The 14273-nt window shown below is 45.3% G+C and overlaps 1 protein-coding gene across 4 annotated transcripts in view; it reads right to left on the bottom strand.

Annotated features, from left to right (window-relative positions):
* Nucleotides 1–14273, bottom strand: part of GNAS (GNAS complex locus) — a 150215-nt gene that overhangs the window by 86325 nt on the left and 49617 nt on the right. Inside the window, exons 1-2 of one of the 4 annotated variants that reach the window (XM_038166013.2) lie at nucleotides 10151–11339; nucleotides 6267–6339 (exon numbers count right to left, since the gene is read on the bottom strand). In XM_038166013.2, the coding sequence (XP_038021941.1) occupies nucleotides 6267–6339; nucleotides 10151–10289 (212 nt within the window). In that variant the 5' untranslated portion in view covers nucleotides 10290–11339. Of the gene's footprint in view, nucleotides 1–6266; nucleotides 6340–6823; nucleotides 9442–9938; nucleotides 10063–10150; nucleotides 11340–14273 lie in introns of those variants that run through there. The other 3 variants (XM_072026680.1, XM_005010397.6, XM_027442827.3) reach the window with 3 other exon arrangements.

Below are 14273 nucleotides of genomic sequence, written 5' to 3'. Positions count from 1 at the left end.
TTCAGACCATTAGCTATGTCTGCCTTCATCTAGCACTCTGGAAGGACACTTACAAAATCGTAACAGAAGTGTTTTTTAGCTGTTTTCTCTCAGTCCCTCTGACACAGTTGTCCAATTTCAACCAAGATTGACAGAGTTGCTGTTGCAAAAATTAATTTCCCGTAGTGGAAATCAGAGGCTGAGTAGAGGAGAGACCAAAATTAGAGCTCCAATGAAGGAAAGCAGGACGAGTGCATGCAGTTCTAAACAAGCCACAGCACATGCTGACTTCCGTCCAGGTAGCAGAAAACAGAAAAAAAAAATAAAAAGAATATAAAGGACAGGATGATCCAAGAGTATTTAAGGACCAGTGTTGCAGAGAACATCAGGGACATAGATTAGAACAAGGACTGTATCAGTTGGAGAAAACAGGAGATACCATGACAGCTATGGTACCACGGGGAGAACTGCTGACTGGGACTATTGCAGAAAAGATTTGGGAGAAACAGAACACGTTATAGAAATCAGACTGAGCTCAGAGCCCACTACCCACAAAACAGTTTATTTTCTGCTTCGAAGACGTTGAAGAGAAACTGCAAGCTTTGTAAACAGCCAATGGAGGGGTTACTTTATTTTTTTAAACCAAAACTAATGGGTAAAATCCCACAGCTACCATCAAAAGTCAAATCCTCCCAGATCCATTCACAATGTTTTCCACTTAGTTAAGTCCTAAACTCTCTTCTTTCTCTTTTGCTTCTCAGATTACATCACCCATGCTTATTCCACTCTTCATACTCATTACTGTCCAAACTCACTAAAACCAACTATATGGCTCTCTATGCTACGTTGATAGCTGCCCATGCATATTTAAAAAGCTTTTGTCAAATCTAAACCTCAAAACAAATAAAGCCACTGCTGTATTTTTGGCCAGTCCCTTTACATGCCAAATCATGTATGAAGGATTCAGTTCTAAATTATAGTATTTACTCACTGTTGGTACAGTCTTAACTTTTGACAAAACTCACTCACACAACTGTGCCAGTTCTTAGGACAAGACCTAAAATAGACTGAACTACATATCCTCTGCCCCTCTCCGCCCACACCTTAACGTTACGGTCTGTGGCACAAATTTCTATCAAAACCAGTAACTACTCATTCAGCTGGACCAGAACTTTGCGTGGTCTGGGCAGACGTGTACACACAGCTTTTCCAGCACAGTGACACCCCAGCTGGGTCCTGGAGCAGGAGCTGAGAATGAAATGCTCTCCAACTCAAATCTGCAGAAGCCTCCTGACATCCATTGCGATGCAAAAAAAAAAAATACATACCAAGCCTCCTCCCAGTTTTTCAGTGATACTCAAACAAACAAACAAAAAAATACATATTTTTTATTGCTAGTAGGGTTAAAATACGGTAAAGTCTGTTTCCTGGCAAGAAACTGATGTGACTACTCTAAAAACATAGTATTGGTACACAAATCTAAGTGAACTGTAAAAATATGGCAACAATGCTCGTGTATACAAACTAACATTAGCCGTTAGGAGGGAATTCATTATTTTAAAAGACTTAATTATAAATATTATATATTTTTTCTCAATCATGACATTAACTTCCCTTCTTTAAATTCACACACACAAAATGACTAAAGATAGAAAAGAAAACACAGAGTCAGATAGAAAAAGAGCAAACTTACTAAGACAGGAATCATTTCAGTCACAAAGAGATTAATAAAAGACCAATCTCCCTAGTTAATGTCATTTACTGGTTTATGTGACATAACAGTACTGCAGTTCAATTTTTAGTGGAACAGATGTATACAGAAAAGATTTGAAAGCATCAATGTCTACCCTTCCTTCCTCACCAAACTATTGAATATATGTGAAAAGGATAAAAAAAAAATCCAAAAGTTTAAGAATTGACTTGCTTTACTTAATTTTAGTACTAAGACAAAATAATTGTTAACAGTACGTGAGAAAAGCAAATATATTTGTCATCCAATTCTTGAAAATAAAGTTATTGAGTTTTGACTCTACCATCACCGTTAATGGATTTCATAAATCCACAAACTCCTGTTCAGCAGTTCACAGTACCAGTTTATGAAATAAGGCCATCATTATACATCATCATTTGGGAAACTGAGGCTCAGAATAGTTATTTAAAGTCCCCTATAACCTCAAGACTTCCTGAATCCTAAATACTAACCACACTTACTAATCACAAAGGCATATTCCCCTTATTTGTCAGTCTCCATAGTGAATTTCGTAAGTTGCATTTCAACAATTTATTTCTATCTAAATATTTCTGTTTGTCCCAGTTTTTCCCATGACACTTCAGAATTGTCTATTACCCTTGCTGATTTCCCACTTTCTAAAATCATGCATGACAATGATGCTCTATCTTTAGAGCCTGTCAGCCAAACCCACAGTGATCACAGAGGGGAAAGACGACCAAAACAACAACAAAAAAGTCAGTGAAAGGCCATCATCTTAGAAGCTAAGAGCCCTACTCCCCAGATAACACAGAAAAGAGGTTTTTCTTTCCTCTCTTCAACCTGAATTATGCATTTACACTAATTTCACCAACTACGTTGTTTACTCCTCCTGCCTTCCCTCTTCCATTATTAATCCTTTCTGGTTCATATAGATTAGCACCTGAACTTCTGCACAGTCAAAAAGAGAAGATTTTAGCTCCACCTTTTCAGTGGATGCTAACAAAATGCAGTACGCGACAGCAGAGACCTATCCCTCTGGAACAGCCTCATGAAAAGACAGCTGAAGTGCTGAGGAGGGAGGGAAGGAAAGGAAGGGAAGTCACAGGCTTCCTGCTATTACGAGCCAAATTTAAACCCTTTCTACATCACAAGGGGCCCTGTTGCTGGCAGTAACGCAAAGAGTAGAAAAATTGGTTGATACGGCATCTTCATCATGCTTAAAAGGCAGCTCTTCTATGTGAAAGATTAGGCACACCAGAAGAATAATGCTTGGAAGCACGCTCCTGTCCTTTACGAAATTGCTGCAGGAATACGTCAGTCAACAGTGAGCCCAACTTCAGCTGTTCTGCGAGTGCTGCAAGTGGGCAAAGCCCTTCCAAAACTCCTTCCAGAACAACGCGTACTGTAGACCACACCTTGCTTCTCCAATATTCTGCCTTGCTCACCAGTGCCACAGTGCTCCTACCTGCCACACGCCACCCTCAGAACAGGCACAGAAGAAATATTTCTGTCTCTAACCCAATTACAGTTTATAAAAGGAACATTTTTTTAAAAAACAGCCTTTACTGTAGTTAACTTAGCTAAAACTTTAACCACCTTAAATTCACCTTAGCATTGTTAACTATTAAGCATATTAATTACCTGGAACACTCGATTCCATACATTTCCTTAAATAACTAATTAGCTAAAGTGATCAAGGACTGGAATCCCAAAGGAAATTCCTCTGGTTTTGTAGAACTACATAGATTTCACCTTGCTCAATGCTACAACTCTACACAAGGCCAATTAACATAAATGCATATGACAGCTGTCCCTTCATCTATTTACAGGCAAAATCTTAAGAAAACAAATAAGAAGTCCCCACATTCACTAAAGGAAGCTAGTGCATTTAGCACTGGATATCCTGTGCAGTCACCAGAAATTAAGAGTATTTGAAGAAATACTGAATTATTTTTATTCAGTTTATTCACTGAAGAAAAACTTTTGATTCTCTTGTTTTTAGCACATTGGACATCCTTCACAGCAGGTATCCTCTTGCTGTTTCAAAGACCAATTATCACAGGACAACCAAATCAAAGGTAAAAAAGTTTTGGATAGGACTTTAAACTAGATTTCTTTCAAGCCACGCGATGAAGCCACATCAACAGGAATAATTCAAAACTACATTTATATACATGGACACTAACATTGAAGACCATTTTCACCTCCAGCATACTGGCCTTTACAACCTCTCTGCTGTTACCATCACATCAAGTGTGGTGTTGTATGCAAGCATATTTAATGTTTCTATCAAAGGTCCTGGAATATAAAAGAAGTAATGCTTCACTTTTCTTACCCTTCCAAAAAAAATTCTACGCCCTCTCTCACATTAGCTAAATCCCACATTATTTTTCCAGTACGTAAGTAGGGAAGAAAGGGAAGGAATCAGGCAAAAAAAAAAAAAAAAAAAGATATCAGGGAAAGTCAGACAGCACAGCAACAGTTAGTTACTTTGAAGAAAAATGCCAGTTATTTAAGGACTAATGTGTCTTGCAAGAACTTCAAAACACTGAAAGACAGCCGTCTCCTTCTATGTAAAGAGTATGTTATGATCTACTGATCTACTGTTTTTGGCAACGAGAACCAAAAAGTAGACTAATTACAACTTGTGTATTTTATATTTACCGCTTCTTAATTTTGATTATAATATACCTGAATGTTCCTGAATATATACTACCCACAAAGGCCTCTGCAAGACAATACACTGCCGGGTGGACAACCTGCGGCTCCTGAGCTGCGTGCAGCTCCCCAGCAGTTCAAGTGTGGCTCCCATACTGGGGTATGCTACGTGATTGGCAGCAGGGCTGTGCTGGCATAGGGGCTGCAAGGTAATCCAAATCCCTTGCTATGAGAAGGCAGAAGCCAGCAGAGACTGCTGAGGCCAAATTTGCCATGTTGCCCTGGAATCCAGCTGCACGTTCAGCCCAGCCCAAACCTCCAACCCAGAAGCGACATACTCGAGGAATGCAATGCTGCTGCTAATCCCAGAGACTGTCCCAGTCCCTCCCCAGCTCTGCAGGCTATGTACAATGGGCCCCTGGGATCCCAGCCACACAGATTTTGGTATGCAGCTTGCAGAGTTGGGAAAGTTATCCACCGACGGAATATAACTTTCATTAAACACCAGCATCACCTCTTTAACAGCAGCTGCATACTTAGAAAACTTAGAACTGTGCTGGTTAAATTGATTGGTATTTTTAAAGGTGCCAAGGATCCCTGACGTCCACTTTTATTGATGAATGCTTTACTTAGCACCAGATTTTGAGAGATGCTATATCAAAGTCGACTCATGCAAATCTTTTAAGTCATGCAAGTCTTTTAAGAGGTCTTTATTAGTGAGAGCAGCCAAAAAATGAAGACTACTCGCAAGTACCAGGACGTCAGACCAGGCACTTATGAAAAGGAGTTGTCCTAAAAAAGAAAATATTCCCTAGAAAGAGGAGCTTAAAAACACGTAGCACACAATGTAGTTTATTATGAATCAGCCTGAAGTTTCTTCCAAACAGATTCTGTACCTTATCATGAAATAGTGTTTAGGGATTAGGAAGTATTGTTGAGGCTCCTTAGCTAAACATTTAGCTCAGAATTAACTACTGAAAGACTAGTGAAAGCTTAATCTTCCCGAAGAGACAAGAGATACAAAATAAATTACACTGACTAGAAAGTAGAAAATGCTAGTACAAAAATACTGTTTGAGGACGAGAAAGACAAAAATAGTCATACCATCTAGAAAAGTTACACAAAGAAAATAAACTCTGAAATATCAACACCTTAATTCAGTTAGAATTACTTTAGCATGTTTCGGTACACACACACATGAAGATGCTTGTAAGCAAAAGCTAACATCCAGGAAATCTCTTCCCACTCCCTAGCAAAGTTAGATGAGAAGTTAGCAAACAAATCTTTCATAGACAAAGAACAGGTTTCCATTTTTCTTATATTAATGCCAATCCCCTCCTCACAACTATCAAAAATCTAAACAGACTTTAAGCATAAAAAGAAAAAAATGTAGAAGCATGTTTTATCACAGACATCTGAACAAGCAAACAGAAAACAAGATCTGACCAGTTACCCTAGAAATTCACAGTACTGCCTCATTTTGTGAAGATACAGGAACAAAAGCCCTACTTGCTCTAAATAAAGAAAACTGCATTCATTTTGTGCACTAACGGGAGACAAGTTCACAGCAGTATGAATCAATCTACTATAGCAGAGGTAAATCAGTGTCAGCCATGTTGTGAAAGAAACTGCAGTTTAAAGAAAAAAACAATACACAAAACTTAAGCTGTAATCAAATCAGCTACACTGAACCTTGATACAAACCAGTTTATACCATTAGCTCTTACTTATTATTGGTGTTTGACTTCTTCAAGTTAATGTCTATTAATCGTATCTAAAACTACACATCCAAATTCTAGAGACCATGACATAGTAGCAAGAAGAAAATATACCAAGATATAAAGCAGAACTAACGACTATTGTGTGGTACACAGAGCTATGGTGAGGTGTAAAGTGAAAAAGAAACAAATGCACTTACTCAGCATTAAATCCATTCACATGCAAGATCCTCATCTGTTTGACTATTGTGCTTTTACCGGATTCACCAGCACCTAGAAAATGAAAGTAAATCAAATTCAGAAGGAAGCATGAGTGATGAAGGGACATCATTTTTTCTTCAGGGTAAAAATCGAGAAAGTTGGTTTTCTCGGTGCAAGAGTGAAAAGTGAAAGAAAAAGAAATAATTGCCACTGGAAACTTCAGTTGTAGCTAAAAATAAATGCCCAGCTCAAGTCATGTGTCAGATCTGAATCTTGGATCATTTCACTGTCCATTTTTCCAGTGTCAACGTTAAAAGCAGATTGCTATGTCTGGAAGGAAAAAGGAAAACTTCAACATTTTATAGGGGACAAGATAGGAAACATCAAAATCTTCTTGCCTCATCACCATTATATGATGGAGAGAAAGACTGCCTGAAGTCTATATTCAACAGAAGCATTTTTGTTAGACCCTTAAAATGTTTTGACTGCAGTCATCACCTCCCAATCATTAAGACGGTAACTTAAATCACACAGAATAAGATATATGGCTACTCACATCTGAAAAAGAAAGGCATCTTCTTTACGCCTCCACCCGCAAAGCTACAGAAGTCTCCTTCTCTAATCCATGTCTTGTACGCAACCTCCTACCCCCTCTTACATGCCCTTAATCAATCACATACCCAACGAGACGCTAAGAACACTTTGCATGGCTGCATGCTCCAAATTGCCCCCCACAGTTCTCCTCTAATTTCCTCATTACACTTGAAGTACAAAAATGAAAATTAAAAAAAAAAAAACACTCTCCTCTCTTTTCCGTAAGTAGACGTATTCTATTTCTGCCATGCTGCACGGATGCCAATGCACAGGGCAAGTAACTCATCTGCCTATAGTACCCATTTCTCCACGCACACTGAAAAGATCCGAACAGCAGCATTTCACTGAGCTGCTCCACGCTGCCAGATAGCTTTCTATATAAAGCAAACATATTTTTGTAAGAGTAGTATCAAAACCTGGTAGAATTTACAAAGATTCTTCTCTGCATCTCCTGGCTTCTCGTTTATTCTTCTCGTTACCCTGTGTCTCAACAACAGACACGTATGTCGGAGGCAGAATGGGCACAGAGGTACAGTTTGTATTTATAGGATGCCAGGCCTCTGCTAGCACACACTGACAGCACAAGCCTCCATTTTGAGCCTCGTGTTCAAAATTGTGTTTTAGCAGTTATATTTCAAAGTTCATTTTCTGACAGATGCATTCCTCTCTGCTTTCTCCGTTCTTTTCTTTCTCCCTCATGGATTCTTAGCAGTCCTGCTCTTCTCTCCATAAAACCTGTTTGCATGTTTTGCCACCGTAATACCAGAACGTTACTCCTTTTTCCTCTCCTTGCTGACTGATGTTTATAAGCACACAGAGACCAGTTTTTGTCTACAACTCTTTATGCAAGCACCATTTCCCCCTAAACTACTGTTATAATGCGCATACTCTGTCTCTTCCTCTCCCCTTCAGGCATACTGCACCATGCAATAAAGACAGGCTAAAAACTAATCAAGAATGAGTATCCCCAGTTAAATGAGAGACTGGGTCCACCCCACAACTACCAATTATTGAGGAATAGTAGTACATGCTATCTAAATATTTCTATTAATAATAACATTTCAGACGTAACTTTAAATTATGCCTTTTAACCAAAAGCATCGGAAGCCAAAATCTTTATGTTACATAGTCCAAAAGGGGGGAGATTGCTTTTGCTACAAATGCCCATAGCTTGGCATTGACATACCTGGGTTCTTTGGATCAGATGTAACATCAGTGAACCAAAATTAAGTATTACTACTAAATTTCTGAATAAATCTATTTCTATAATTGGCAGCTTATTATGGTGCTATTCTTGCAAACAACTATGCATACATTTAACTTCACCACCAAGGATAGTTCCATTAATTTCAGTTAGACTACTCACAGCAGAAGAGGCAAGCACGGATACAAGGCGTGGGGCCTGCAAAGTGTTATAAACCCGCTAGAATATTTAGCAGCTCTTCTTTCGTGTTATCTGAACACGACGTGAAAATATTAAGACTGCTTTGCACCTTCAAAGCATTTTTTTCCATTCCACGTGTCTCATAATGCCAGTAAACGCAACATAACAGGGACGTGAGCTCTTTCACTTTTTACAAGTCTGTTACAGAGTGCCCGCGATTCTTGCAGCCACTGTCAGAAACTGCAGCAGCTGAACTATCACATTAACACACACACACAGATGATCTTACAGCCAGCACTAAACATCTGCAGAATTTTATTTACAAGTATCTGAACTATTTTTTTAGTCAGCAGAACTGAAGAAAATAAAGAGCAATTTCACTTTAGCCTATCAGGTTTCTGTCTTACAGAAGTAACCAACGTGATGACGAATTGTTTCTATGCATCTAGGCAATGTTCAGCCTCAAATCCCACAGTGTGAGAGTCCCCGAGACCCGAAGCCCAAGTTATCCTGTTCAAAGACTTCTGCTGGAACACCGACGGACTTTTTAGTCTTGCAGGTGCTGCTATAGCTCTAGTTACTTCTCCATTTATGTTAAACCTCCTTCTTCCAGAGAGCAATTAAAAGATTTTACCGGTGACGGGACGTGCCTAAATTCACATCCTTCAAGAATTCTTTTTTCCTTCAGCGTTGTCTCACAGCTGAAGTGAGTCAGTTCACCGAGGCCTAGCCTCCCCTGCACACTGCAAATCCCGCACACCGCTCACCAGCAGTCCCTCCGAGCGACCGAAACAGCCAAGATCCCGTAACTGCATCTGATTTGGAAACGCTCCCCCAAAACCAGCCCGCCAGATGTTTTCCTGCTCCCTGTTTGACACCGGTTTTGAACCTTCCCCTTTCCAATTCCCAGGCTGTTTTTCCACGGGCACCCCCCCAGAGGGGCAGGAGGGCAGGTAGCCGACCTAACGCCGGGACACCCCACGAAGGCTGCGAGCACCCCGGGCGTTACCATTAATTAAGGGCTCGCCAAAACGACCCCGAGCAGCCCACCGGGGGGGGGGACGGGGGACGAGCCCGTACCCGCAGCCAGGCCGGCACAGCCGCTCTCGGCCCCGAGCCCCGCTTCCCTCCGGGACCGCCACCCTCCCTCCGTCCCCCGCAAGGATTCCCCGGCTTCCTTCCTCCCTTCCTCCTCCTCCTCTCCCCTGCCTTCCAGCGCCCTTCTCGGCACCTCGCTCCCCGCGGGCAGCCCCGGGCCTGCCGAGCGAGCGCCGCCGCGGCCGCCCCAACCTCCGCGCCCCGGGCAGGCCCCGCGGCGGGCGGGCAGGCGGGCGGCCGCCCTTCCCTTCCCTTCCCTTCCTTTTTCCCTTCCCTTTTCCCTTCCCTTCCCTGCCGCCCGGGCCCACCGCCCCTGTCAGCGCCCTGCCCTGTTTCTCTCCCAGGTTCCCCTCGGGCCCGCCGCTCCCGCTTCTCCCCGCTTTTCCCCCCCCCCCTCTTCCCCATCGCCGCCCCGGCATCCCCGCCGCCCTCCTCACGCGCGGCCCGCCCCGGCCTGCAGCCCTCAGCCCCGCAGCCTTCCCCCCGCTACCTGCCCTCCCGGCCCCGGCTGCCGCCCCACACCTTCCCCCCGAGCCCCACCACGGCCCCCAGCAAGCCGAGGAGCCCCGCGGGCTCCCCCTTCCTCAGCACCCACCCCGGTGAGGGTGAGCGCAGGGGGGCTCCCGGAGCCCCCCCCCACCCTCCTCCGCCTTGGCACGGCTGGGCCCGGCGGCCCCACGTCGCCCCCCCTCCCCGGCCTCGCCGTGGCCGGGCAGGGGGCCGGTGAGCGGCCCCGCCGCCCTCCCCCGTCCTCCCCCTCTCCGTGTCCCTCCGGCCGGGAAGGAGCCGTCCCCCCGGCCCCCTTACCCAGCAGGAGGAGCCGGTGCGTGGCCCGATAGACCTGCTTGTCCTTCTGCAGCTGCTTCTCGATTTTCTTGTTGGCCTCCCGCTGCGCCTTCTCCTCGTTGCGCTGATCCTCCGTCTTGCTGTTCCCTAAACAGCCCATCTTGGGCAGGGGGAGGCAGGGGACGCGGGGCGAGGGGACGGGAGGCGGCCGGGGCTGCCGGGGGGAGGGAGGGAGGGAGGCACTCTCCCGGGCTCCCTTCTTCTTCCTCCTCCTCCTCCTCCTCCTCCCCCCCTACTCGCTGCTGTGGCGGCCGCTGCCCAGAGCCAGAGACATGGAGAGAGCCGAGCCCGGAGCCGGCCAAGGGGGGGCCGATGGCGATGACTTTGCTGCCGCTCCGCCGGGCCTCCTCCTCCTCCTCCTCCTCGTCCTCCTCCTCCTCCTCCTCCTCCCCGGCAGCTGCAGCTGCTTCTCCTCCTCCCCGCCCCCCCGCGCCGATCCCCTCAGCGCACCTTTCCCCGGGGGGGCCCCGCTGCGGAGCGATCCGCGGGGATCTCCGCGCCCCCGGCCGGGCCGCCGGGCTCCGTCAGGCGGAACAGAAATCACCCCCCCGCGCCGCACGCACGGGGAAAAAATCCAGCTTCGGTGCCACCCCCGAAAAAAAAAATAATATTAAAAAAAACAAAATAATAATAATAATAATAATCCTCTTTAGATCCAAGGCACGGGCTCCAGGCGCGGAAAACCTCCCCGGAGCCTCGGCAGGGAGGATCGGGAATCGTCTCTTCGCCTCTCCCCCGAGCGGGTCACGCCAGCCCCGGTCCCCTTCCCTCGCCGGGCGCCGGAGCCTCCTCGCCCTGCTGCCGCCGGGGGGTTCCGATCCAAGCCCCCCCCTCTTTTTTTTTTCCTTTTTTTTTTTTTTTTTTTCCTCCTTGCTGCTGCTTATTTTTCACATGAGGTTTCCAGGCTGCTGAATCCTCTTGGCTTCCTCCAGCAAACAGCGAGGGGGGGGGGGGGGGGGGAGAGAAGGGAAAAATAATAAAAAAAAAATCCCGTTTCGTCTCTCCCCCGAGCAAAAGCTGTCCCCTTCACGGGAGGAGGATTTTTTCCTGCCTTATTTTTCCTTCTCCCTCTTGCATTTCTCCTGGCTCTCTCTCTCTCTTTTTTTTTTTTTCCTTTTTTTTTTTTTTCTTCCCCCTATTGAGCCGCACGGAGCGCGGCGGGGTGGGGCGAGCAGGCCCACACTGCACCCTGGGAGCGGAGCCGCTCACATGACGGCCCGCGTCAGCCCGCGCCGCCGCCGGCGCCCTCTTCGAACCGGCCCCGGGACCCCCGGGACCCCCGGCCCCAGCCCCGGGCCCTCCCCCGGCCCCCCGCCGCCCCTCGGCCCGGTGCCTCCCGCAGGGCCGCGGCCGCAGCCCCCGGGGGCTCCGCCGCCGACTCGCGGCGCTCAGAGGCCCCGGCCCCCCTCAGGCTCCTTCGGATGTTTTTTTTTCGGGAGCAGAAGCCCGGGGAAGTTTTTTTTGGGGTTGTTTTTAATGGAGAAGTGCCCGAGGGGGGTGCTCGATGTTAGAGCAGAATGGTTCCTGCGCGGAATGCTTGTACCTGTGCGCCTTCACACGGACACGCTTGCTCTGGGGGTCAGCCTCGGAACATCTGCCCAGCTCCCTAAAGAAGGCTCCTGGGGGAGCCGAGGTGCGGGAATGGCTTTTTACCGATTTGGGCTTTTCTGAGCAAATTTCCCTCCCCCCCTAGCGCTGGGCAGCTGCCGCGTACCCAGCTCCAGCCACCGCCGCGTGGTGCCCCCTTCAGGGCCGGCCCCGGTGCGGGACAGGCACAGGAGCCCTAAATCAGGCTACGAGAACCAGCACGGCACAACTCGCGTGCAACTGCTTCTACCCCCGGTTTTACAGGCTGTTTACATCCTTACTGTTTTCTAAAATATGTTTTGAAACCTCACAAAAATTGCACGGTAGTTCTCCTGCAGAAGCTTTTCACCTATGCTTGAAAAATAAAGATTAGTGCTTTGCTCTCCCTAAAATACACAGCTATTTTTCTCCCCCCCCCCCCCACATTAATATCCTTTACATAAATAATTTATTCTCATTTGCAGCATTCAATTATCCACAATGCCATTCCCACGAACACACCTTCTTACGTCACCCGTTACTATATTTAGAGCCACCTACAGTAAAATAATTATGTGAATAGAGCAAACAACTAGAAGGGCACGTTTAGTGTCACCACATACATCTGTTTAGTCGCCCTTGCTGAAAGAGGAGTGGACAACAAGGGAAACAGGGAACTCCATCGCCAACCCTCAGCCTTTGAGGATTTGTTGGGGCTTTCCATGTAATTTTAAATGCCAGGACTTTGGGGCACACACAGCCTAAGAGGTCTGGAGACTTTGATCAACTTCTCCGAGTGTTGTTTTACACCAAGGTAGTTTTCAAAGGCCTTAAAGAAACTTGGCTCAGCGAAGCCCCAGCTAACCTGAAGCAAAGATTTTAATAATTCCTTGTATCTTTTATAGGTCTTTTATTTACTTGTGTTGTTTCCATGTAATATTTATTACTAAAATATATTTTAACTGCGCTGTTTACAAGGTATAAAGGAATCAATAAAGCAGAATTCAGACTGAAAGTTATAAAACCTCACCACTTTTTTATGGTAGCAGGTATGAAGAGAATGCAGAACTGCCAGTATCTGCCACCTCTCGCAGCAGGGAGAATCTGCCCCAGCCTCCAGGCTGTGCTTCCCTCCATGTCACCAGCTGTGGGGGAAGGGAGCAGATCTCAGGCTTCAAACAGTTCACAAAGGAATCCACAAACAAGATAAAATTATTGCTGGAGGTGCACAAACGGCTAAAATCTCCACGAGAGGTGAGCAGAGCTAGCTTAGGGAAGGGGGAGCAGTAAATGTGCCGAAGCATCCACCGACAACTGAGTCGCTGTAATGTTGCTGCCAGCGTCCTGCAGTGTACAGATCCCTGTCCGAGCAGAAAACGGGTCTGGGTCTGCAAGGTCGGCCTCTAACAGCCGTCAGCCACCACACAGTGTGCTGCCCTCCTGGTATATCTGTGCCCGTGTCTTTTTAGGTGAACAAAGCACGAGGTAGTTGAAAAGGAAGACACACGGCTGAGTTACAACACTCCCATTTGCTTATGATGGAATGGAGAATTAGCTCAGTGTATTTCAAGTGTTATTCAAGGGTGAAAGGGTTAAAAGCTGAAATAAACAACAAAAAAACCCTCACAAATTCTTAAACATGTCAACAGAGTTTTTTTTGGTCTTTCTGAAACATGGTAAGACACAAGACATAAGACACTTCTGAAGAAACTGAAGTCTCAGGAACGGGAAAATATAAAGAAATTAATGTCAGTATGGCAATAGCGCCTAAATGATAAAAATCCAACTGTTTGAGGGTTGACAATATTTAAGAGTGTATTAAAGAACACCTCTGCACGCTAGGCAGAAATATTTTCCAAAAATGCAAGATAACATGCACGTGGACATGGATGAAAGAAACATTGGAAGACTTAGGTCTACTGATTCAGTCTGCAATATTTAAATTCATGGGATATCAGACTTTACACCTATAAAATTGTGCACATTGCACACTTACAGATGAAATCTACATTCTCTGATAATCTTTTGGTGTCTAAATAGAACAGCAGGCAGCCTCAGCTTCTGTTGCAGATATTTTTTTTTTCCCAGTCTAAAGTAAATGCAAAGACTCCAAGACACAAACATGCATCTAGTTTATGGCTTTCACAAATCAATCAATGTAACAACCAACAACAACAACCAGGGAGTTTAGTTGTGTGAAACAATATTCTCAAAGTGAATAACATTTTATGGAATATTTATGGGGGCAAGTTTCATACATCCATAGTCCACTTTATTCTATTTGATAACTTTACTTACTGTATTTTTAGTCTGATTGGCCTTACTTCTACATTCTAATGAAAATCATCAGATCTCTTATTTTTTTTTATTTTATTTTTATTTTTAAAGGAATTTCAGTGCAATTCATTCCTGCATTCTCCCTCTACAGCTTTCACCACAAAAACTATTCTCTGGCATCTGAGACTGAGGGAAGATTTGCAACAATAGCCCGATCCTGTAAATAAAGTTATTCTGTTCA

The sequence above is a fragment of the Anas platyrhynchos genome, chromosome 21, assembly GCF_047663525.1.
Source record: "Anas platyrhynchos isolate ZD024472 breed Pekin duck chromosome 21, IASCAAS_PekinDuck_T2T, whole genome shotgun sequence".
Lineage (NCBI taxonomy): Eukaryota > Metazoa > Chordata > Aves > Anseriformes > Anatidae > Anas > Anas platyrhynchos.
The sequence above is the reverse complement of the archived record's forward strand: the minus strand, read 5'-3'. Positions and strand labels throughout refer to the sequence as shown.